This window comes from Oryctolagus cuniculus, chromosome 11, assembly GCF_964237555.1.
Source record: "Oryctolagus cuniculus chromosome 11, mOryCun1.1, whole genome shotgun sequence".
In the NCBI taxonomy this organism is placed as follows: Eukaryota; Metazoa; Chordata; class Mammalia; order Lagomorpha; family Leporidae; genus Oryctolagus; species Oryctolagus cuniculus.
In genome coordinates this window covers 14,248,710-14,274,288 of record NC_091442.1, presented here as the reverse complement: position 1 = coordinate 14,274,288, position 25,579 = coordinate 14,248,710, and the positions used below count along the sequence as shown (strand labels likewise).

At 44.9% G+C, this 25,579-nt stretch overlaps 1 protein-coding gene and 1 pseudogene across 1 annotated transcript; both read left to right on the top strand.

The window, feature by feature from the left end:
* Positions 1 to 75: 75 nt before the first annotated feature.
* On the top strand, positions 76 to 25,402 carry YWHAB (tyrosine 3-monooxygenase/tryptophan 5-monooxygenase activation protein beta). Its single transcript, XM_002721227.5, has 6 exons — positions 76 to 211; positions 17,050 to 17,352; positions 19,406 to 19,529; positions 21,456 to 21,619; positions 22,488 to 22,583; positions 23,544 to 25,402. The coding sequence occupies exons 2-6, from the start codon at positions 17,053 to 17,055 to the stop codon at positions 23,598 to 23,600; spliced, it is 741 nt and encodes a 246-aa protein (XP_002721273.1). The 5' UTR covers positions 76 to 211; positions 17,050 to 17,052; the 3' UTR covers positions 23,601 to 25,402.
* Positions 10,409 to 10,527, top strand: LOC127491233 (small nucleolar RNA SNORA51; annotated as a pseudogene).
* Positions 25,403 to 25,579: the final 177 nt, after the last annotated feature.

Here is a 25,579-nt window from a genome sequence, read left to right as displayed (position 1 = left end):
GGGCGGGGCTTGAGCCAAGCGGAAGCGGTGGCCGGAGCGGAAGTGGAGCTGCAGCCACCGCCGCCGCCGATTCCGGAGCCTGGTTAGCTGCTGCCGCTGCCGCCCCTGCAGCCGCCGTCGCCGCTGCCTGAGGAGCAGGCTTGGGAAGGAAGCGGTCGCCGCTCTCGGAGCTTCGCTCGGAAGCCTCTTTGCCCCCTGCAGCCCTCCCACGGTGAGTGCGGCGCGGGCCCGCCCGGGGCCCCCAGGGGCCCACGCTCCAGGTCCCCCTCAGCCCGCGGCTGCGATGTCGGCCCTGCGGGTGAGCCCCCGGGGGTGGCGGTGCGCGGCTGCCGCGGCCCTGGCTGCCGGCTGCGGCGCGGGCCCGACCTCGCCGCGGCCCCTCCCTGTTTCCGGGGCCGGGCCCTTCGCCTGCAGAAGCCCGGGCCTCCCGCGCCGCCGGCGGCCCTGCCAGGCGGGCAGGGTGCGGCTCGGTACTGCGGGTCGGGGACGGCTGAGCCTTGGCCCCGGCCCCTCCCTCCTGGCTGGGCTTTTATCCCCGGCGCGACCCCTCCCTGCGCCTCGGTCGGCGAGAACTACCCTTTTCAGCCCTGTCACTGCGGCTCTGGGGCTTTCCGGCTTCCAAAAATTAAAATTTAAGCAAACGCAGGCGAGTTCTTGCGCCCCGGTGCCCCTGCTTGGCTACCCCTGGATGAGTAAGGGGTTTAACCTTGGGAGACAGCAGGGGGGAAACCCCCACCCACTTTGCAGCAAAGCCATTTCATCATCCTCCGCTGGGTACGGAGCCCGGCAGGACCCGAGATTCCCTGGGAAGATCAGGTCGGAGGTTTGAAGCAAGAAAATGCATTTGTTGGGACCGATGTCTGAGTCAGGCCGGATCTCCAGGGGAAAAAAGCCACCAGCTGGTGTTGGGAATATTTTCCCAGGGCATGCGCCGTCATTTAACGCCCGAGTGTTTCGTGTCCTCGGCCCAGATTCCCCCTGACTGTGTGTGAGAGCACGTTTTTCAGTCCCGAATTTCCCTGGTAGCCGGGGGAAGGGATGAGAACGCTCGACTCCTTTTCTATAGAAGCTGAGTCCATTTTTGCCTATTGCAAATGGAGAACTCGCATGTAATGGAGTTTTCAAAGGTGGCAGCATTGGCTAAGACAGTTTGCCAACCTTTCTGTAAAAATACATGGCGTCTTGTCCTTGCCTTTGCTGCAGTTCTCTTTGGTAAAGGCTGGATGGCATCAGGCTCTGATTTTCCTTGCCCTGTGTGGGAGCTGGAATTTGGCAAGATGATGTTGCGAACATAGAAAATCGGCTGGCTACAGGAGCCACGAGGGAGAAATGGAGCGCTGGGAAGCTGAAGGTTCCTTGCACTGATTACTTTGTCTGAATGGTCCACATGGAGGCACACACCATATACAGTGATGTAGAAATGGACACGTGGCCACTGAGATTTCTGCATCTTCCTGTTGGAATTTTGTATGTATAGAAATATTGCTCGGTAGTGAATTTCTTCATTGCTTCCAGTGCACGCCATTTCTTTCTCAGGGATATTTTAGATATCTGAGCCCTCATTTTTTCTGACCCATGTCTCTAACAGCACATAGTATGGAGAGTATAAAAACTGGTCAGTTTTGTCAGGTCCAAGTTGGAATTTTAAGCTTGGCCTTCAAAATGGGTGGCTGCAAATCCAGTAGCAATGGCTGGATTATTTTCCCATCTGCCTTCAATGAGATAAGTCAGTCACCCATCTTACAGATGAAGTCTGTATGAGAAAGGTGATTTGGCCTAGCCCACACACTTAGCTTCACACTGAATATCCTTATTCATCAGTAGCAAATATTTATGGACCGTAAGCCCCTGGAGTATGGCTCCTACCCTGTAATTTTGTGTACATTTCCCATGATGCAGTGCTTGTGTTATGGTGAAGCCATTTTAGAATTGGATCTCCCTGGATCAGGGAGGCAGCCTTTCTGAAACCAGGCTGAGCAGATTCCCATGGTGCTAGTTCCTAGGCAGCGTCTCCGGAGATCTGAGCCACTGCGAAATGTGCATCTTGCCCATTTGGCTGTAGGTGCAGAAACCAAAGGAGTATTGAAATTGGAACCAGGTAAATGCACTTCAGATGTAGGCGGTAATATTTTTTAGTATGATTTGCAGCATTTTAGTTAATCTCTAGTGTGGTCATGAAGCTTTTTTACAAACTGTAAATTGTTAAATGAAAGCTTTTGCTTTTTTTTTTATGACAATTTGCTTTTCTCCAGTTACATTTGAGACCCAGCCCTGCTTTGTGCACATACTGCTTTCAAAAAATGGTGTTGTTACCAATTTTTATTTTGCACATAGAAAATCTAGTCTGTCATTTTCTCATCTGTACAGTGCAAGTGGTGATGCAGCCTTTGATGTATTGTGACAACTCAGTAATTAAAATGAGCATCTGGGATACAGAAGGTGATTAACCACATGCGTGAATGTGCACATGTGCAGATCAGGCGTAGCGTATATTGTATGACATAAACAGGAATGTAGACTACACCTGTTTGATTTATTTATCACCGATGAAGTAGCATCAAACAGTAATAATAATAAATAATAATTACAGTATTTGCTGTGTGCCACAATTTGTTCTAAGCATTTTATATTAGTCTTAATAACAACTAGTGAGAGGTAAATACTGTTAGCCTCATTTTACAGATGAGGAAACTGAGGCACAGAGAAGAATAATTTTCCCAAGACCCCTTCCATGTACAGCTCAAGGTAAGTTCTAGAGTCAGGAAGGAATTGGAGCCAGGTGATCTGGCACTAACAAAGAGTAGGTGTCTACTTGTAGAGCAACACATGCCGATCATTTATTTAAACACCATTTAGCCTTTAATTTCTCTTTACATGTATTCTATATCCTTGAATTTGAATTGTAGCTATTTTTGACAGTAGATCCGTAATGTACTTTATGGGGGGGGGTGCCCATTCTGACCTGTGGGAATGAAGCCGCAGGTGTGCATCATGAAGCACGCCTGGGAGGAATCCAGTTTTTCTAGGGCGAAAGCTCCTGGGTTACTTTGTGGGACACAGACCTAGATTCTTCATCAAAACGAATTTGATCATGACCATCATTAGTTTTTATTTATCATGTATTTTTCTGTAGATTTTGAGATTTAACATAGTTTGTTGGAGTTGAAGGAATATATATGTAAAGGAAAAATTTTAAATTACAGTGTCACGTTATGCTACCTGCTCCTTCAGTGGCACCAAACTAAGCAGTTTTTCTTTAAATAAGAATGCTTTAGGGGCTGGTGCTGTGGCAGAGTGGGTTAACACCCTGGCCTGAAGTACCGGCATCCCATATGGGCCCGGTTCCTGTCCAGCTCTCTGCTATGGCCTGGGAAACAGTAGAAGATGGCCCAAGTGCTTGGGCCCCTGTACCCACGTGGGAGACCTGGAAGAAGCTGCTGGCTCCTGGCTTCGGATCGGCAGAGCTCCGGCCGTTGCAACCATCTGGGGAGTGAACCATCGGATGGGAGACCTCTCTCTCTCTCTCTCTGTGCCTCTCCTGTCTCTGTGTAACTCTGACTTTCAAATAAATAAATAAATCTTTAAAAAAAAAAAAAAAGAATGCCTTAGAGAGTAAATAAAAATTTCTTTGTAAAGAGAGTTTTAAGTTCCTTGGTTCCTACATTTTTTTAGGGGAGGTGATGGTTCATCCTAGTAGGGGGCAAGAAAAGCAACTTAAGCTTTTTTTTTTTTTTTTTTAATTTAGATATTTATTTGAAAGGCAGAGTGAGAGAGAAGGAGAGGCAGAGAGCTCTTCCATCTGCAGGTTCACTCCCTAAGTGGCCGCAACAGGCAGTGCTGGGCCAGCCAGAACCAGGAACTTCATCCTGATCAGTCTACATGGGTGGAGATCTTCCACTGCTTTCGCATGCCATTAGAGGAGCTGGATTGGAAGTGGAGGAGCTGGGACTCAAACTGGCTTGCCTGCCTTGCAGGCAGTGGCTTAACTTGCTCCTCCACAGCACTGGCCCCACAACTTACACTTTAGAGCGATCTTGCTCTGTGTGAATATGGTCCTCATAGTCACCTGAGTGTCATGGTGAGACACAGTTGGAGCTGCGTTCGGAAGCGATAATTCTAAGGGGAATACTTAGGGAGGAAAAATAGAGTACTTTGTATTTTTGTGATGTATGTTACAGCTTTTCCTACTATAAGATCAAGTAGTGGCATCTTAAGTGTTTCTGATAGTTGTGAGATGCAAATGAGAGATGGTCTCACCAGGATGGGTCATTCCCAGCAGATTTTGGAGCAGTTGGCTCTTTTAGGAATTCTGGCCAATGCTTTATTATGTACAGTTTTCATATACTGTTTATTTGGTTTGTTTTCCTTAAGAGACCCAATAAGTAGAGTTATTTCTGAGTGGCCTTGACAAGGATAAAAAGATTGAAAGCTAACATGAAGTAGTTAGGAAACTTCTCTGTAGTGCCGGTCTTCAAAAAGCTGGAGATTCTGTCTTAAGCAAGCATTGGGAATCAGTCTTTTTTTAAAAAAGATTTATTTATTCATTATTTGAAAAGCAGAGTTACCGAGAGACAAGAGGCGGGGTGGTGGTGGAGGGTCTTCCATCTGCTTATTCACTCCACAAATGGCCACAATGGTTGGAGTTGTGCCGATCTGAATCCAGGAACTTCTTCTGGGTCTCCCATGCAGGTGCAAGGGCCCAAGGAGTTAGGCCATCTTCCACTGCTTTCCCAGGCCATAGCAGAGTGCTGGATCAGAAGTGGAGCAGTGCCCATGTGGGATGCCGGCAGTGCAGGCAGAGGCTTTACCCGTTATGCCACAGCACCAGCTCCTGTAATTGATTTTTAGTAGATAGTGCTGCATTAAAGGAGTGTTGATTTTTAAATTATGACTGGTTTAGATCCCAGTTCTACTATTTATAGCTGTGTAACCCTGAGCAGGTTACTATTTGTAAAAGGGTACAGTGTTAGCTGCTTCATCAGATACTGAGGATTAAATGAGTTGATGTAAATCCTTAAGTGCCTTGCACATTTAGGTAGACCATAAGTTATTTGTTATTTACTAAATCAGCTGGTGTTTTGTATTGCTTAACCAGTTGTGTGTGTTTTTTTGTTGTTTTGTTTTGTTTTTTTGACAGGCAGAGTGGACAGTGAGAGAGAGAGACAGAGAGAAAGGTCTTCCTTTGCCGTTGGTTCACCCTCCAATGGCTGCCGTGGCCAGTGCGCTGCGGCCGGCGTACCGCACTGATCCGATGGCAGGGGCCAGGTACTTGTCCTGGTCTCCCATGGGGTGCAGGGCCCAAGGACTTGGGCCATCCTCCACTGCACTCCCTGGCCACAGCAGAGAGCTGGCCTGGAAGAGAGGCAACCAGGACAGAATCCGGTGCCCCGACCGGGACTAGAACCCGGTGTGCCGGCGCCGCAAGGCGGAGGATTAGCCTAGTGAGCCGCGGCGCCGGCAACCAGTTGTGCTTTTGAATGAAGGAGATGGACAGGAGGTATTCTGAGGGCTTATTTAAATTCACTTTGAATATATAAGTTCAAAGATTAGTGGCTGGAAAATATTAGTCAAAAAACTTAGTGTTGTCTCCTGATAAGAACTGAAGCAATTCTTTTCATAAGGCAGGCTCAGATAGACTGTACATTTATCAGAGGTGGTCTGCCTGCTTTGTCCACATTGAAAAGTACAGCTTGTTCACCTTAAGAAAAATGCATCAATTGATTGGATGGTCTTAAATGTATTGTGTCAGACATAGTGCTGAGTTGGGTGTCCAAAGATAGAAGTCTTGGTTCCTACCTTAAGCTCACAATCCAGTGTGGGAGAAGATATTTGCAAGTAAACCATGATAAGTGCTATTCTAGAAATAGGCACAGGTAAATTAAAATGTACTTGTCTTAGAAGAGTCATTGAGGAAAGCTGCTGCCAGTGATGTCGCTGTGGCCATCTTGTGCCCCAGCTGCTCCACTTTCAGTCAGGCTCCCTGCTAATGGCCTGTGAAAGCGACAAAAGACGGCCCAAGTACTTGGGCCCTGGCCACTCATTTGGGAGACCCTGGCTTGAGTCTTGCCCAGGCCCCACCGTTGCAGCAGGTGGAGGATCTGTCTCTTGCTCTCTCTGTTATTCTTTCAAGTAAAAAAATAAATCTTTCAAAAAAAAAAAAGGGGGGGGGGCAGCCTAGATTTAAAAGAAACGAGGTAAGTAGTAAGTGCCCCTTCTCTGGCTGGCTGTTAACTTTTTGAGTGGAGTATACTGACTGCCATTTATTTAAGCACTTAACAAGTGCAGGGACTGGGCTGTATGTTTTTGCATCATGAGCATATTTACTCCTTTATAGAACTCTGAGGGCTGGTGCTGTGGCATAGCGGGTAAAGCCACCATCTGCAGTGCCGGCACCCCATTTGGGCGCCAGTTGGAGTCCTGGCTGTTCCACTGCAATCCAGCTCTCTGCTGTGGCCTAGGAAGGCAGAAGATGGCCCAAGTCCTTGGGCCCCTGCACCCATGTTGGAAACCCGGAAGAAGCTCCTGTCTCCTGGCTTCAGATCTGCCCAGCGCCAACCATTGTGGCCATTTGGGGAGTGAACCAGCCAATGGAAGACCTTTCTTTCTCTCTCTCTCTCTCTGCTTCTCTGTAACTCTGCCTTTCAAAAAATTAAATAAATATTTAAAAAAATAAAACTTTTAAGCAGTGTGTGGTTCAGACAAATAGACTTTGTTGTGTTCGTGGGCCCAAATATTTAAACCTATTCATGAGGTCAATCAATTGGGCTGTCTCTGTGGATCAGTGTTAAGATACTGTCTTTTCTCATTGATCGTTTGAAGCCAAGAGATCAATTTACTGTTTTATCTGCCATTGATTCACATTCTGTGATCTTGGGCATGTCACTTAATGCCTTCATTGTTTTAAGTTTAATCTTAGCTAATTGGATATAATTGGATATAATTGGATAATTGGATATAATTATTAATGATAACAACTGATGTTGTTGATGAAAGGGTAAGGATTTTTTTCTTTTAACTTTTAAGCTTTTTATTCAGTGAGAGAAATGTATAGGAGAGTAAGGGCCCTGTCTAAGAAAGGGAAATCTGGATTCATACTGAGCACCAGGAGCAGCCACATGAAGGAGCATGCAAGCCAGAAAGCATGGGGCAGGTGGTCCAAAGGCAGGGGCAGCAAGTGGATCTAGGGCAAAGGAAAGAAAGGGCTGGGCCCACGGTTTTCCAGGCCTTTAATCCACTTCTAAAGGGGTGTGGCTAATTAGTCTGGTTGGCAGGTAGGCACACAGATGTGGTCAGACAGGGGTGTGGTGAAGATGTGGTCTTCTAGCTCACAAACCTGATCGATTTTACCCTGTATGCCTGCCTACAACACTGGCCCCTCAGAGCCTCCGTTCTCTTAATTAAGTGATGTTGAAGGGCGTCGAGTCATCACATCTTCTATAGCTGCTTCCTGATTCTGAGGGGCGTAGTGCAGGCCCTGCTTGTCTGGGTCTGAAAGTCTGCTATCTTAACTAACAAATTCCCTTTGTGAGCTGGAGCGGTCTTGGTCACCGCCAATGTCTGTGTCCCCTGTATAGTCAGTTATTCCCAGAAGTTGAGTTCTGAAACATATAAGTTTGTTAATCAGCATAAGCAAAATCAGAATAAAACAGATTGCAAGTTATGTGCCCCTTAAGATGGAAAAGAATGGTAAAGATTTTCTAAAACAGGTGCGGTTTTCTTCCACAATTGACTGTTGACTGGACGTACTGCTAGTGACTGGGTCTCAGATATACTGTATCATTTTCTGACAAAAAACCTGCAAATGTTTGAATGGAATTAAATTTAATACAGGACTCTATTGTGTGTAGAATGGCACAAACATTTTTAGAGTGGGTGTTTTTCAATTAGTAGTTTTCTTTGAGAGCTAGGCGTACTTAACTTTCTGGATGACACCCACTGGCCACCTGCTCCCAAAGACTTTCTCAGTCCCCCTGCAGCTTGGCATGTTTTTCCTTCAGCAGTCGCTCCAGAGCCGTCACTTGTACTTTATGGTGCTGCGGATGCTCTGTATGGAATGATACAAATGTGAAATTCAGAAATTATCCCGTTGAAATGGGAGCCTCTCTCCAGATTGATAATTCTTCTCATTTCTTTATCTACTTTGACCTTTGATTTCTGTTTCATCAAAGCGTACATGACTTTATTCAAATATCTGTCCTGTCACCCATAAAATGAGTCAGGACCTCGCTACTTTTAAATTAAATCTCTTCCCTCTGATTCTAGCAGGTTGCTTTCCCAAGAAGCAGCATTGTAATCCATGAATCCATGCCTGCGAAGAGCATACGCTAGCAGTTTTTTTCATTTTACAGCTATTTGAGCACACATTGGATTATATACATTATCGTTTTGAGAAGTAACTTTTTAGGTTTTTAAGATTTTTATTTATTTGAAAGAGAGAGAGGTAGAGACAGAGAGGTCCTCCATCTACTGGTTCACTCCCCAGATGGTCGCAATGACCAGAGCTGAGCCGATCCGAAGCCAGGAGCTTTTTCTGGGTCTCCCACGCGGGTGCAGGGGCCCAAGGACTTGAGCCATCTTCCACTGCTTTCCCAGGCCATAGCAGAGAGCGGGATCAGAAGAGGAGCAGCCAGGATTCAAACTGGTGCCCGTATAGGGTGCCAGTGCTTCAAGCCAGGGCTTTTACTCGCCGTGCTATGGCACTGGTCCCGTGACTTTTTTTTTTTTTTTTAAAGATTTATTTATTGACTAGAAAGGCAGAGAGAGAGAGAGGAAACAGATGCAGAAAATTGAAATATGAAACAGTAAAAAATCACAATTTCCCCTAAATAAATCCAGATTTGTTCTATGTGGGGCTTCTCTCACATGCCACTGTATGTTTTATATGGAACTTGAGTTTTTCCTGACATGTGATGGACAGTGACACCCTTATTTTAACTTTCTAACAAATTATTAGACTCAGCTAAAACTTATTACTTCAGAATTGTGTTCTTTTCCTTGAAAATAAAGCATCTGAAAGCACTGCTAAAGGCTGCAGCTGTCACTTTCGACTTTGCTTGCTTTGCCGTGACCTTTTGTAGAGAGAGCTTAGCGGTAGACAGTCATTTTCTTGTCTTTATCCTTGGATATTTGCTTTGGCCACTGGAAAATGACTTTTCAGTATTTTGACCCTGACTAGAAAATGTCCCTTAGGCAGAGAAGTGAGTTGGAAGGGCTAGGTTGGTTCGTAGAAAGTGATTTTAGCTTTATCATCCGATTTAAGGTTTCATTTTTCTGAAAGAAGTCTTATTTTGTGAACACCTTTAGAATTACTTTTCATAGCTTTCTGTTTATCTGCACCAATGGCTTTTCTCAGGAAAAAAAAAATGAGTGGATGTTTGACACAGCTTGTAAGATGGTGCTTGGGACAACTGCATCATGTTGGAATGCCTAGGTTCCATTCCTGGCTCCTCCGCTTCTGATCCAGCTTCCTGCTAATGCACACCTGGGAGGCAACAGATGATGGTTGAGGTAGTTAAAGATTGGGTTAAAGGCTCCTGGCTTTGGCCTGGCCCCACCCTGTTACAGGTATTTGCATAGTGGACCTGGGAATGGAAGATGCATGTCATATTCACACTCTTCCTCTTCTCCCTTTCTGATTTAAAAAAAAAAAGAAGAAGAAAGAAAGAAAATAAGGTTTTATTAGAAAAGAAACAAGCCACTTTCTTTAATTTTTTTATTTTTTTATTTTATTTATTTATTTCTTTATTTTGCCGGGTAGAGTTAGACAGTGAGAGAGAGACAGAGCGAAAGGTCTTCCTTCCATTGGTTCACCCCCCACTGGCCACTATGGCCGGCACGCTGCGCCGATCCGAAGCCAGGAGCCAGGTGCTTCTTCCTGATCTCCCATTCGGGTGCAGGGCCCAAGGACTTGGGCCATCCTCCACTGCCTTCCCAGGCCACAGCAGAGAGCTAGACTGGAAGAGGAGCAACCGGGACAGAATCCGGCGCCCCGACCGGTTCTAGAACCCAGGGTGCCGGTGCCGCAGGCAGAGGATTAGCCTAGTGAGCCGCAGCGCAGGCCAAAGCAAACCATTTTTCATATTAAAAATACAAATTTTTTAAAGATTTTTATTTTTATTTATTTTACAGGTAGAGTTACTGAAACAGAAAGATCTTCCGTTGGTTCACTCCCCCAATGGCCAGAGCTGCGCCAATCAGGAGCCAGGTGCTTTCTTCCTGGTCTCCCATGCAGGTGCAGGGGTCCAAGCACTTGGACCATCCTCTACTGCTATCCCAGGCCATAGCAGAGAGTTGGATTGGAAGAGGAGCAACCGGGACTAGAATCAGCACCCATATGGGATGTCGGCTCCACAGCCAGAGGATTAACCCAGTGTGCCACGGCACTGGCCCCAAAAATACAAAATATTTTGGCTTCTTGGTACTTAACACAGGCTATGTTCGCACAATGACTATAGAAAGAGGAGGCCTACCTGTATGTACTTTAGCCCAGGCCCTTTGCCTCATTTGTGCATGAATGGGAAGACATGGGGAAAATACCAGAAAATGGTAATTCATGCTTGAAGAACATTCAAAATGAGGATTGTAACTGGAGAGCACCACTGTTAGCCTTGGTGTTAACTTTTCTGTTGATATTTCTATGTTCTCCAGGGGGTAATTTATCACAATGAAATACTATTGTGCAGGGCCGGCGCCGCGGCTCACTAGGCTAATCCTCCGCCTTGCGGCACCGGTACACCGGGTTCTAGTCCCGGTCGGGGCACCGGATTCTGTCCCGATTGCCCCTCTTCCAGGCCAGCTCTCTGTTGTGGCCAGGGAGTGCAGTGGAGGATGGCCCAGGTGCTTGGGCCCTGCACCCCATGGAAGACCAGGAAAAGCACCTGGCTCCTGGCTCCTGCTGTCGGATCAGCGCGGTGCGCCGGCCGCAGCGCGCTGGCCGCGGCGGCCATTGGAGGGTGAACCAACGGCAAAGGAAGACCTTTCTCTCTGTCTCTCTCTCACTGTCCACTCTGCCTGTCAAAAAATAAATAAATAAATAGAAATACTATTGTGCAGCTTCTTTCCTCCATTCCCCATAGCTCTTAAGTAAATTCTTTCATGGCCCTAAATCCCTTCTTTTGAGGGCCATGCAATCTTGTACCATATATCTCTCTTCTAACCATTTCCCCATTGTTGGATATTGAAGTTGTTTCCAGTTTTTCACTAAGCTGTTGGCAGTAAATGCTTCCTGCTCTCCGAAGTGCTGCATCCAGTGACTTAGAACAGATTGACACCCGTCATCACCATACGGGTGTGCTGAAGAACTCCTGTTCTTGAGCATGGCTGTCTTTTCCTGAAATGGTCTCATCACAGGATATTCTTAGCCTACTGCAGAGTTAGACCTCCTGTGGCTTTCCGTGAGTTTGCCTGCCTGCCTGCCTTCATTCCATCTTCTTTGATTTTGTTTGCTTATTTGAAAGACAGAGTTAAATCATCCATATGCTGATTTCACTTCCTAGATGACTGCAACAGCTAGGGCTGGGTCAAGCTGAAACCAGGAATCTAGAACTCTGTCCCGGTCTCCCAGATGGGTAGCAGGTGCCCAGACACTTGAACAATCTTCTGCTGCCCTCCCAGGCACATTAACAGGGAGCTGAATGGAAACTGAAGCAGCCAGAACTAGAACAAGTGCTTAGCATGTGTTGCAGGCATCATATTATGGCTTAACCCACTGTACCACAATGCTGGCCTCTGCCTGCTCTGTTTCTTGACTCTGCTGGGTTGGTGCCAGACCTGATGATCAGACTGTAGCCTTTTCGGAAGCAAATGTAGGCTCTCTTTCCAGTGTTTTTCTTGGTAGGCCCTGGATTACACAAAGTCTGAGAAGAAAGGTGTGCTGTGACGATAGACCATCACTACTTAAAGTTTCTAGAAAATTCAGTTAGGAACTAGCTAAGGAAATCAGTTACAATTAACGGGTGTCCATTTTGAGTTCATTGAGGGGTGGAATCTTATCTAGGGATATTAGCATTGTAACATACTCACTTTCTATAAGTTTAATACACCTTTTTTTGCTTTTTCTTTTCACTGGATTGAGTATTTTAAAAAACCAAGCCCACATTTTGTGGGCTAATGTGGTAACGTTATTTGAGAAGAATAATAGTGCCTCAAATTTGGCTTTGAATAGTGCATTTTTAAAGATTTTCCACATACACTATTCTTTAATTCTTGCCCCTCCTAGCCACAGCGACTCTTCCAGGGTAGAGCCTGATTGGAAGATGGCATTTAACGAGCTCTCACAGGTACACGCTGGCACATTGTGCTCTGTTGCCTTGCTGCTACACTCCGGATAGGTAGTCTGTGTTCTTTGTGCTGTCCCAGAAATTGTTGAAAAGCTTATAGTTATTTGAGTGTGATTCTTGTGTTTGTCATGGTTTGAAGCATTAAACGTGAAACAGATGTACAGTTTTCCTTTTAGGACACACATGTGAAACTAGTAACTGGTACAGTTCTTATCATCTGTACCATACAATGGCATAACAAAGCCATGGACATTGTGATGGGCTACAGGTATATTTGGAGTCATAGGCAAGGTAGATCAGTGTTGTCTGGAACAGCCAGAAAAGGCTTTCTAGGCCTAAATGGACAGACAGGATTTGTGTAGGGAGGAAGTAAAGTATATAAGAGAACATTCTAGATGAAATAGTTTCAGGCAGGTTTGAGTATGGCATTTATAAAACATGTGCTATCCAATTTGAGAGAAAGTCACCTGTTGCAAAATAGGAGATTAGAAAGCCTGATGGTTGTGTATGGGGGGGGGGGCATCCAGTGCTGGATTTGAGTCCTGCCTCAACTCCAGCTTCATGCTAGTGTGCATGCTGGGAGGCAGCAGGTCATGGCTTGGGTACTTGAGTCCCTGCCACCCATGTGGGAGACCTGGATCGAGTTCTAGGCTTCTGGCTTTGGCCTGGCCCAGCTCTGGTTGTTAAAGACACTTGGGGAGTGAACCTGTGGATGCAAGATCTTTCACTGCTCGTCTGTCACTCTGCCTTTGAAATAAAATGAAAAAAAAAAAAAAAAAAAGCCTGTCAGGTAAGGAGGAGCTAAGTTATAGAAGAACTCTGAAAGCCAGGTAGAGTTGAGATTTGGTAGGGCAGCCAGAAGAATGTTGAAATTACCAATAAGGGTGAAGGCACGACAGATGAAGTAGTTTTGAAGTACCGTGCAGAAATATGAGCAATGAGGTTCAAATGTGATGGGTGTTTACAAGGAATAGGTACTTCCAATTACTTGAGGAAAAAGCTCAGTTTGTGGTTTTATTATTTCATGTCAGAATCTGTTATTCATTCAGCAGATAACTTGTTCATGCCAGTTACAGGCAGGATGTTGTGGGAGGTGTGTCCCAGTATTTCATAAGCTCCCAAAGGGGCTTATGGTGGAGAAAGTGACTTGGTCTATATATAGATAGATAGATAGATTGATTGATAATTTTAGTACTGAAGAAATGAGATGTCAAGGTAAGACGAAATGCCTTGTAAGAATATTTTAATCTTAGAGCAGCACTGTCCGGTAGAAATAGAATGCAAATGCAAACCACATATAATTAAAATTTTTCTGGTAGCTACATTTTTAAAAAAAATCATTTATTATTTATTTATTTGAAAGTCAGAGAGGCAGAAGCAGACAGAGAGGGCTTCACTCCCCAGGTGGTCGCAACTGCCAGAGCTGTGCTTATCTGAAGCCAGGAGCTTCTTTGGGGTCTCCCATGCAGGTGCAGGGGCCCAAGGACTTTGGCCATTTTCTGCTGCTTTCCCAGGCCATAGCAGAGAGCTGGATCAGAAGTGGAGCAGCTGGGTCCCAAACTGGCACCCATAGGGGATGCCAGCACTGCAGGCAGCAGCTTTACCCACTACACCACAGCACCGGCCCCTAAAATATGGTTTCAGTGAGTAGCACTAGTCACATTTCAAGTGGATGGCCACATGAGGCTGGTAACTTGTCACGTTACATGGCTCAACCTCAGTGGCTTAGGAAAAACGGAGGGGATGGTACATGAGCCATGCTCTGAGGAGTCTGTGTGCAAGGTAAATGGGAAAGACCATTCCAGAGAGAGGAGAGGTTTAATGAACATAGGCAGAAAAGCACATACGCGTTGTGGGAAAAGTCTGATAGTTGGCAAACTTTCATGATAGGAGAAAATCTTACCCTACTATCTGGCAGCGGGAAATTTTTAAAATTTTAAGCAGAAAGTGACTTAGTAGATTAATCTGATGGCAAAGACCTGCAGGTGGCTAGAGATAACAAGAGGCTGAAAGTAGTGGAAGTAGGGAAAGATTACCGGTAGGAGATTTATTATAGATGTAGAAATGGGAACAATTTGATTTCTCCCTTGTCTGCTGCCTTCTCTAGACTGCTGGGTGTTGTGTAACCCATTTCCTGTTGAAATTGGTTTAGTTCTTCAAAATCCATGTTACATAAATCAGAACTTACATAAGCAGTAGGCATCAGGACCTTTAGCTGTGGATTTTGTTCACTGTAAGTTGTGTGTGTAATTAAAAATTTTTGGAACAGATAAATGAACACATTTTTAAAGAATGGGTTCCATCTTAGAGTATTGATGGTTTTCAGTCTCCAAGACTTCTTACAGTGATCCCAAGGAAGCTTGACATAATTGCTCTCAAACCAAAAAGGCCATGTTTTGTTTTGGGGATTAGGATGTAGACATTTGAGGGGGGGTCCCAAGAAGTCAGTATGTGTTGGAATATCAGTTAACTGTTAATGAGAGGACTGGTGGAGTGGATACTTAGTTTGGGAGCCTAGTTGAAGTTTAGTCATTCAAAGTTGACTTTTCTGCTGTGTTTGGCATTTTACGTACAGTGAAGTAGGGTTATTTAATGATGGAAATACTGTCTTGATCTCAAAAGACTTTACAATCAAGAAGGGTGGACATACTGAGAGAATATATAACTTCAAGATAATATGGCTTGTAACAAACAGCCCCGGGATCTCAGTGGCTTAACCTAGCGAAAGTTTGGAGTTCGCTCTGCATGTCCAGCACAGTCATGTAAGAGGTACTCACTGATTTGAACACATAAAGGATTTGATAAAATGATAGACATTGGAATTTGTGTCTTTCAGAAAAAGTTGTAAATACCTGTTGTAATCCAGGTGAATTCAGTTGTTGTTTGAAAGAAGTTCTATTGCTGGTTATAGTATATACCTCTCGCAATTTGTACCACATACAAATCAGTGCCTGATATTTGCATATAATGCTTTTAAAAATGCTTTCATATGAATTAGTCATTTGTTCCTCATAGCAGCCCCTCTGAGAAGGAGTGGTGTTCTTACTTCCCAGTAAAGAAATGAAAGCTCTCCAGTTAAATGATGTGCCAGGGTCTTACCGCTTGTAAGTAGCAGCACTAGTACTGGATAGAGCCAACTCTGCCTGACTTTAGTTTATACTCTTCCTCTGCATTGTGTCCTTACAACAAAGTTAGCAGACAGCAGAGGAGATGATAATAATGGTTTCCATTTTTCAGGTACCTGCTGCTTGATGGACAGTGCCAATAGGTCATTTAAAATCCTGTCTTTTGCTTCGAAATTATTTTCCCCTATACTATGGGAAAAAGAGATTTGGTCAAAAAGGACAATGAAGAGAAGACTTCGAGTGTTGGACTGAGATCACAAACTATGCCGATGTTGTGGCATAGTGGGTAAAGCTGCCGCCTGGGATGCCAGCATACTATATAGGCGCTGGCTTGAGACCAGGCAGCTCCACTTCTGATCCAGCTCCCTGCTAATGCACCAGAGGATGGCCCAAGTGAGAGACCCAGAAGAAGCTCCGGACTCCTGGCTTCTGCCTGGCTCAGCTCTGGCAGCTGTAGTCATTTTGGGGAGTGAACCAGCAGATGGAAATCTCTCTGTGTGTCTTTCCCTCTTTCCCTGTAATTCTGCCTTTCAGATAAATAAGTAGATAAATCTTTAATTAAAAAATACTGAAAAAGAGTAAAGGACATCTATTTAGCATATGCTTTTTTTTTTTTTTTTTTTTTGACAGGCAGAGTGGACAGTGAGAGAGAGAGAAAGGTCCTCCTCTTGCCGTTGGTTCACCCACCAATGGCTGCCGCGGCCAGTGCGCTGCGGCCGGCACACCGCGCTGATCCGAAGGCAGGAGCCAGGTGCTTCTCCTGGTCTCCCATGGGGTACAGGGCCCAAGCACTTGGGCCATCCTCCACTGCACTCCCTGGCCACAGCAGAGAGCTGGCCTGGAAGAGGGGCAACCGGGACAGAATCCGGCACCCCGACCGGGACTAGAACCCGGTGTGCCGGCTCCGCAAGGAGGAGGATTAGCCTAGTGAGCTGTGGCGCCGGCCTAGCATATGCTTTTAAAGAAATAGTTACTAAGCAGTGTCTACGTTGGAAAGGCAGACTATAATAGTGGATTTTTTTTTTTTTTTTTTTTTCTGAGTGGACAGTGAGAGAGAGAGAAAGGTCTTCCTTTTCCATTGGTTCACCCCCCAGTGGCCTCTGTGGCCGGTGCACCACGCCGATCCGAACCAGGAGTCAGGTGCTTCTCCTGGTCTCCCATGCGGGTGCAGGGCCCAAGCACTCCCGGACCACAGTAGAGAGCTGGACTGGAAGAGGGGCAACCGGGACAGAATCTGGCGCTCCAACTGGGACTAGAATCCGGGGTGCCGGTGCCACAGGCGGAGGATTAGCCTAGTGAGCTGCGGCGCCGGCCAGTAGTGGATCTTAAACCTAATAGGCTTGAGTTTGAGTTGCCTCTCTACTGTCTTCTGCTTAGAATGTTCCTTGGGACATAACCCTCACCTTCTCTCTGTTTCTTCACCTGTGAAAAGGGGAAGAGAGTTGCTGTGAACATACCTACCCTGTAGGGCTTGGGGAAGAGTACGTGACTCAAGTAAGGAAAAAGCCAGAGGGATCAGTATTGGTGGTGGTATTTGGCACTGGGAGTTTCACAGTTAGGTGTGGGTTGGAAGACGATTCACACGTTCATTTCCTGGTCTCTTCCAAAGCCTGACACTTGCTTTCTCTTTGTTTTTCTCATTCTAGGGAATGACCATGGACAAAAGTGAGCTGGTACAGAAAGCCAAACTGGCTGAGCAGGCCGAGCGCTATGATGATATGGCTGCAGCCATGAAGGCCGTCACGGAACAAGGGCACGAGCTCTCCAATGAAGAGAGAAACCTGCTCTCTGTGGCCTATAAGAACGTGGTAGGCGCCCGCCGTTCTTCCTGGCGTGTCATCTCCAGCATTGAACAGAAAACAGAGAGGAATGAGAAGAAGCAGCAGATGGGCAAAGAGTACCGTGAGAAGATAGAGGCAGAGCTGCAGGACATCTGCAATGATGTTCTGGTAAGTGGCAGTGCTTCCGCTCCGACAGCAGTTTCTGAAGAGCATTGACTAGTGTCCAGATGCAGGCTCTCGGCTGCTGAGGGAGGTGTCTGAATGCACTGGAAAGCTGCGCGTCATTCGCAACTAGTTTTTCAGCGTATGATGTGATCTTTCTCACCTTTCGCTTGATCAGAGGTTGCTGATCACTTCCGGGGTATTTTCCTCTCCTACCCAAAAGAGCTGTGAAAAAGGAACATTTAATCAACACCACACCATCTTGTCTCCCACATAGACAGCTGCAGTCCTACATAGGCCATCCTGTGTGTTAGTCTCAGTGGTGATGTCATCTGTAGTTGGGCAGGCAGGATCAAAAAGCTGAGCTGCCCTTCCGTCCCTCTCCAGTCCAGCCCTCACAATATAAAGGCCTGTCTTTGTCTGAAAGGCGCACCCGTCAAGTTTGGCATGCCTTCTAAAACCAGATCAAAGGTGGACTGGACTGTTGTCACTGATGCTTGATGCAAGCCCTTGCTTGGTGTCACCGATGTCCTCTGGCCACAGTGTGGGGTTGGAGGGAAGGGTGTATATCCTGGAGCAAATCATGGTCTTTTGGTCTTTGCCTCACACCTGGAGCTACCGGGACCTTTTTTCCCCTTCAGGTGAAATCAGGTAAAAATGTACAGTGAAGGCTGCTTTGAAGGGGAAAAGGATCCATTCACATTTGTTATCTGGCTTTCCCCTGCTGACTGCCTCCAAATTACTGGCCGTGACACCTTTCTTTTGAAAACTAGGGCAGTTTCTTGGCCAGCAGGCAGTACTCTTCATCCCCAGCCCATGAGGAGTTTAACCCCATCTGCCTGAATATTTACACTGCTGCTCTCCCGTGTCCTCTCACTTTGACTTAGCTTTGCATTCAGCTGCTTCTCCTACTAGACTCACGGTGTAAGTGTCAGGGCTAAATTTGTTGCCTGTTGGTAATTTGGGGCTTTGTTAATGGTGCACTAATTCCTGAATGTTAGGTACATCTGGTATTCAGATGAAGTATGGCATGCATTCCAAAGGCAAGAAAGTTCCATAATTCCTGAAATGTAGACCAGCTTTTAAGAGCACCTGAAGGAATGTGAAGAAGAGCATGGTACTTACTGCCTCTTAACCAGTTTTTCAGGATGCCACATTCTAAAACAACTCTTCGAAAATATTGCTCTGTATACGAAGCTTGGACTCCTTCAGAACTACTTTTGTTGTAAGCATAAATGTTTAAAGGAATTTATTGTTGGTAATAGTATTAGCTACGCTCTGAGTGCTTACTACGTGCCAGGCGACGTTTGCTCACTTGGCCTCAGAACTGGCCTGGAAGGTGGTGCTTGTGATCCCTTGTGATCCCTTGTGATCCCTTGTGATCCCTTGTGGCATCGCCCAGCAGAACTGAGGCTCGAGGTGATGAGGTCAGACAGACAGACAGCAGCCACCCAGGTCGGATTGACTGTAAACCTCTTTCAGTTTTGCTCTGTTGTCACCTTTTCCTCCCTGAATGGAAAGGTTTTGTTTTCTGGTTTCTTTTCCTCATTATGGAAATATTACAAGCTTATATTATTAAAGGGGAGGTAAAAGAATATAAATCACAAAGTTTTTTTTTTTTTTAAATCATTCTAATTCTATCATCAAGAGAAGCATTATTAGCATAATCCTTCCAGGCTTTCCCCATGTTTGTGTGCATGTACACATATATTAACATTAAAACAGGATTCTTCCCATATTTATAATCATATTTCTTTTGAGAGCCTTTCCATGATTTCAGTGTAGTTTTGCATCACCAGTTTTAAGGCCTCCATAACATCCAGTGTCTGACTGAACTTTAACCCCTTTTGGATGGCCAAAGTGGTTTTTAACAGAATACAGGCATCTGCTTTTAGAACCTGGGCTAAACACTGTTTAGTAACTTGGATGAAAAATGGGTTTTTTAAAATCTTCAAAAAAAAATTCCTTAGAAGTGGCAGTTTGTATCTTGAATCTCAAATACAGTTTTAACATCTTTTAAATACTTCTAAATTCTTAACAGTGTGAATGGTTTTTCCAGGAGCTGTTGGACAAATACCTTATTCCCAATGCTACACAACCAGAAAGTAAGGTGTTCTACTTGAAAATGAAAGGAGATTATTTTAGGTATCTTTCTGAGGTGGCATCTGGAGACAATAAGCAAAGTGAGTAACATTTTTAAAAACAAACATCTTCCTTTGTAATGATTTTAACAGTTTTTGTTGTGTATGCTCTCAGTAGATAACATCTCCATACTCTAAAGAATTTAAAGACCACAGCATTGTGGTGAATGGGGTTATGGAAGCTGATAAATCAGAATGTGTTTTAGACACAAATAGCCTGTGGAGTTCATTGAAAGTCTGGTAACTTTCAAGAGATATATATCTTGAGTATTTGGCAATGGTACTGCCTTGCCTATCCAAGGTTTTAGTAACTTAACAGTTGACCAGTCTGAAATATTACATGGAAAATTCCAAAAATAAACAATTCTGAGTAGTAGGACTAAATCCTGTGTTACACGAATCATCCTTTGATCCAGCCTGTTGACACCTTACAAGCTGCTGCCTGCTAGTCACTTAGTAGTTATCTTGGTTACCAGAAGGATGATGCAGTGTCTTAGGACTTGTGTTCAGATAACTTATGTTTTATCAATAGTGGCTCCAAAGTACAGACTTACAGTGTATTATAATTATTTCATCATTATTTTCATGATCTCTTAGAGTGACTAATTAGTAAATTAAGGTTTATCATAGGTATGTATGTATATATAGGAAAAAACTGAGTGTTATGTTTATATAGTTTAATTATGTCTGCAAAATCAGGCATTCACTGAAGGTCTTGGAACAGATTCTGCCATGAATAAGGGAAGTGCTACTATGTGACAAGTGTATTAGAGTCTCATTTATTATTCATGTAACCTTACGAGTCTTTTTTTTTTTTTTTTAAGATTTATTTATTTATTTGAAAGGCAGAGTTAGAGAGAGAGAGGTGTTCCAGAGCAGCTGGGACTTGAACCTGCACCCATATGGGATACTGGCACTATAGATGGTGGCTTTACCCGCTATGCCACAGCATCAGCCCCACCTTTTGAATTTAGATGAAAGTCTACCTATTTTTCTGATAAGGAAACCAAGGTTCACAGAGGTTTTGTTGGGGATATGTTGGTAGAGAGGTAGAGAGCTCCCATTTGCTGGTTCACTTACCAAAGGCCCTCAGTGGCTGGGGCTGGGCCAGGGTAGAAGCCAGGAACTAGGAACTCAATCCAGGTTTACCCACATGTGTAGCAGAAACCTGATTATTTGAGCTGTCATCACTGCCTCCCAGAGTCTGCATTAGAGGGAAGCAGAGTTAGGAGCCAGAGCTGAAAAATCAAACCCAGACGCTCTGATGGGAGACGTGAGCATTTTAACTGCTAGGCTAAACACCTGCCCCTCACAGAGGTTTTTACTTGCGCTCGGCTACTTAATTAGTAAGAGTTGAGAATTGAAGTTTGGGTCTGTTGGCTATAAAGCATAGGACCTTCTACCCAGGGCATGTTGTTGTCCATATTCTGTTTTATTAAATGTTAGTCTGGGGCCGGCACTGTCGCATAGTGGGTGAAGCCACCGCCTGCAGTGCCAGTGTCCCATAGGGACGCCCGTTCAAGTCCCAGCTCTCTACTTACCATCCATCTCCCTGCTGATGCACTGGGAAAGCAACCAAGGATGACCCATGTGCTTGGGCCCCTACCTCCCACATGGGAGACCCAGAGGAGGCTCCTGGCTTCAGCCTTCGCCATATTTGGGGAGTTAACCAGCAGAGGGAAGATCTCTCTGCTTTTCAAATAAATAAAGTAAATCTTTTTTAAAAAAAAAAAAGTTGTGTCTTGGTTTTTTAATTCCTTTGGTAGACCTTTCTATAATTGTCTTTGTGTCCTCCCACCCATTTAATATAGTACTTGGTTTGTAAGTAAATATTTGACAAATGTATAATTAAATGGTGGAGATAGTGACAACTTAAGTGATTGATCATTTGCTGTGACCTGCTTTGACAGATTCAGTGTCAACCTATGAAAGAACTCAGCTTTTAATATTTTTTCATCTTTCTTACAGCCACTGTATCGAACTCCCAGCAGGCTTACCAGGAAGCATTTGAAATAAGTAAGAAAGAAATGCAGCCCACACACCCAATTCGGCTTGGCCTGGCGCTCAACTTCTCCGTCTTTTACTACGAGATTCTAAACTCCCCTGAAAAGGCTTGCAGCCTGGCAAAAACGGTAAGACAGACCCGCTGTGGTTGCAGGTCCTGATAAACTTTGCTTTTGATGTCTTCTTTTTATTCCTGAACATACTCACTGTCTTGGACTTTTTAAAGGTTTTCTGGGAGTGAGATTATTTCTTTCATGAGACAAATATAGACCTTTTCCTTTTTAAATTGTTTTCCTCAATAACTCCTCCTGATTTTTGTTTTGTTTCACTTGTTTTTTGCATTTTGTTGGGAGAGGGAGTTGTAGAAAATTCCAGGTGAAGATAGTTTCTTGTTTCTCGTCACGTTTTGGCCTGGATTGCGTGTTGTCATCCTTGTATGGAGATGGGAGGCTGTGGCTGTGTAAGTGGAACAAGTCACACCACATGTGCTTCGTGTACTGAATTACCTCCTCTCTTCAGTCTTTTCTACATATTGTTGTTGTCTTTCAATATGCACACTATGAAATGAATTCTCAGAGTTGTATCCGTTAAATCAGATTTAGTGATAAAAGTTTCACTCGTCTTCCTTTAATCTTTGTATCCAGACCTTTTGAGTATTAGTTAAAGCAAGAATGAAAAAAAAAAGTACTAGAAATGTCTTTGGTAATTAAAGAATTGTGAATTTGCCTATAGTAAATGTGCTAGGGCTACTAGTAATACTGCTTACTTAGAGGGTACAACAGTTCTTACTGTGAATATTTGTCATTGTTCATTACTGCTTTGTAAATGTACGTTGTATGTTTGCTGAAGCAACCAGCAAACAAGGGAATAATAGCCCAGGTTGCCCTGAAGTTCTGTACAAGAAAAGAAATTATAGTCACTTAATAGTGCAAAAGAAATGGGTTAAACCAGCTCCAGAGAATTCTTGGATTCTTTACTAACAGCTCTTTGTTTTAGGCATTTGATGAAGCAATTGCTGAATTGGATACACTGAATGAAGAATCTTACAAAGACAGCACCCTGATCATGCAGTTGCTTAGAGACAATCTCACCGTGAGTGCTACTTCTGGAGGGCTTTCAGTCTGTTTCCTTTCCATCTACTTAATAATTCTCTGTTCTCCAAGATTCAAGAGGGATCTTATCTTGTTAAATGTAGTTAATTTTTTTTTTTTTTTTTTTTTTTTTTTTTGACAGGCAGAGTGGACAGTGAGAGAGAGAGACAAAGAGAAAGGTCTTCCTTTGCCGTTGGTTCACCCTCCAATGGCCGCCGCGGCCGGCGCACTGCAGCCGGCGCACCACGGCCGGCGCACCGCGCTGATCCGATGGCAGGAGCCAGGAGCCAGGTGCTTCTCCTGGTCTCCCATGGGGTGCAGGGCCCAAGCACTTGGGCCATCCTCCACTGCACTCCCTGGCCACAGCAGAGAGCTGGCCTGGAAGAGGGGCAACCGGGACAGAATCCGGCACCCCGACCGGGACTAGAACCCGGTGTGCCGGCACCGCTAGGCGGAGGATTAGCCTAGTGAGCCGCGGCGCCGGCCTGTAGTTAAATTTTTTTAAAGATTTATTTATTTGAAAGCTAAAGTTACAGAGAGGGAGAGGCAGACAGAGATCTTCCATCCGCTGGTTCACACCCAGATAGCTGCAGTGGCCAGGGCTGGGCCAGGCAGAAGCCAGGAGCTCGTCTGAGTCTCATGTGCAAGGACCCCAGCACTCGGGCCGTCTTCGGCTGCTTTCCCAGGCGCATGCTGGAACGGAGCTGGATCAGAATCGGAGCAGCCAGGAGTCTTTTAACAGGCGCCCATATAGGATGCTGGCATTGCAGTCGGTAGTGTAACTTGCTGAGCCACAGCGCCAGCCCCTACTTGAGTTTTGACCTTTGCAATCGTCACTGCAGTAATACAGGAAGAATTTTAAATAATTCCGTGAGATAAGATTACATTGACTGGGCCACCTCCCTGAGTAAGTGTTCATAGCCCTACTTTGATTATTGTGCTTTTTTTTTTTTTCTTGCAGCTGTGGACGTCGGAAAACCAGGGAGATGAAGGAGATGCTGGGGAGGGAGAGAACTAATGTCTGCCGTGCTTTGTGATCTGTTCGGTGTCACTCTGTGCCCTCCACATACATCCCTTTGTGCGATAAAAAGAATCGTACGTTGACTTTCAATTTTCACAGCCTCAGCCTAGCAAAAATGGTCTATGGGATAAACAGCTGGTATTTGTATCTAAATCTAGATTGGTCACATAAATGCCACGGCATTCTGAAGTTTTGATTTTGATTAACATTGACAGGATTACTGTGTGTTTAATTTTTAAAAACTGAACACTGTGATTATGGGGTTTTGTAATTTAGCAGAACTCTTACTGGTTAAAAAAAAAAGACCTGAATTATGTGTAACTTTTGGAAAGTTTAATCTGATATCAAAATAGTCACTGAAGTACAAATCCATTGTAAAGTTGTACAGAAAGTTATAGAAACTATATTGTGATGCTGGGACTTGGAGCGAGACACCACCATTTGGCGTTCAAATTCAGTGGTAATTCACAGTAATTCTGCCTGGTCAGGGTTTAAGGACACGTAACTGGTTTGGGCTCAAAAGTTCATGACCACAAATGTCTATGGTGTCATCCTCTGAGGAAACTCAAAACCTGAAATTAAAATTCTTTGAGGCAGATAACTGGGTTATGACACTGCACAAGGTCCAGTGCTCACACAGCGCTGACTGAACCCCATTTCCTTCAGCAATATGTTACCCACTTGCCACTTGAGAACGATGCAATCTGTTTTCCTTGTAACCACTTAGCTAAAGGAGAAAAAAAAAAAAAGCCGTGTGTCTTATGGATGGCCTTCCCGTGTCCTGGATAACACCTGTAGGAACGGCGTTCTGGAGAGACTGCCTTTCACTTGAAGAATACTCAGTCCTTGGGTTCTTCCTAGCTCGGGGCTTTTACATTTGGAAACCTAAACATTCTTCCCCCTGTCCTTCCCAACTGCTGACCATGGGTTTCTCTTCCCCCTTTAGTTTCTGTCCTCCTTCTTCCTTCTGTTCTTTCCTAGTTCTTTTTCTCTTGTTCACTTTGTCATACTAAATAGGCAGAGGGTGAGAGATGTTGGTGAGCACCTTGGTGAGCAGGCCTTGCTTCCGAGGGCTCCCGGCACCCTGGCTCTGTCTTCCTCCAGTTCCCAGCATGACCATTGTTCTCCAGTCACGTCAAGATGAGAATCCAAAGGAGTATTTTTAAATGTCCATGACTCCCCTGCATTGCAGCCAGCCCTGATAATGCTTGTTAGGACAGGTCACCAGATCCGCCAGGTGTGCTCCTTCTCCTGCGCAGTCCCCAGACGTGTTGACGCAGAGACCCGTGGTGCAGGGAAGCGCATGGACACCGCAGTGAGAATGGAGAAGCCAGGCCCTGCACTCCCGCAGTCCCGCCCTCCACCTCTTGACATTCCACGTAGCTCTCGAGTCCTGTTCGTCCATCTGCTGACATGAGAAAAGAAACATTCATGCACTGATTTAAAACAAACCAAAAAAAAAAAATCCCTTCTTTCTAGCTGAACAAAAATGTGCAGTTCATTCTTGGCGCTTGAAAGTGCGGTAGTGAATGCGGAGCCAAGCCTGTCTGTGTAGCTGGTAGCTCTTTCTTGCTTTGTTTTTCCTCACCAGTATTCTGCCTGATGTTTGCTTCTGTGATGGTTACATTGCCTAGCAAGCACACCTGTGGTTGTGAAAATAGTATAGCAAAAAAAGAAAATCCCCGGTTATTGATGTACTAGGTTTGTGTTTGTCTTTTAAACAGCTCTAGTTTCACCTTACACGGAATAATCAGGAAAAGTGTACAAATTCAAAGTGGAATAAAAAATTTTATCAGTTGGTTGCTTGCCTGTGGATTGATGTGTCACCACTGCTTCCTTCACACCAGACCTAGCCAGCTACTCCGGTTAGGGCTAATATTTGGCTTTCTCTTTTCTTTAAAGACTGGATGTTCTATTTCATCAGGAGAAAAATGACTGTTAATTACACAGCCTCTTTCAGCCCATTGCTTGATGCT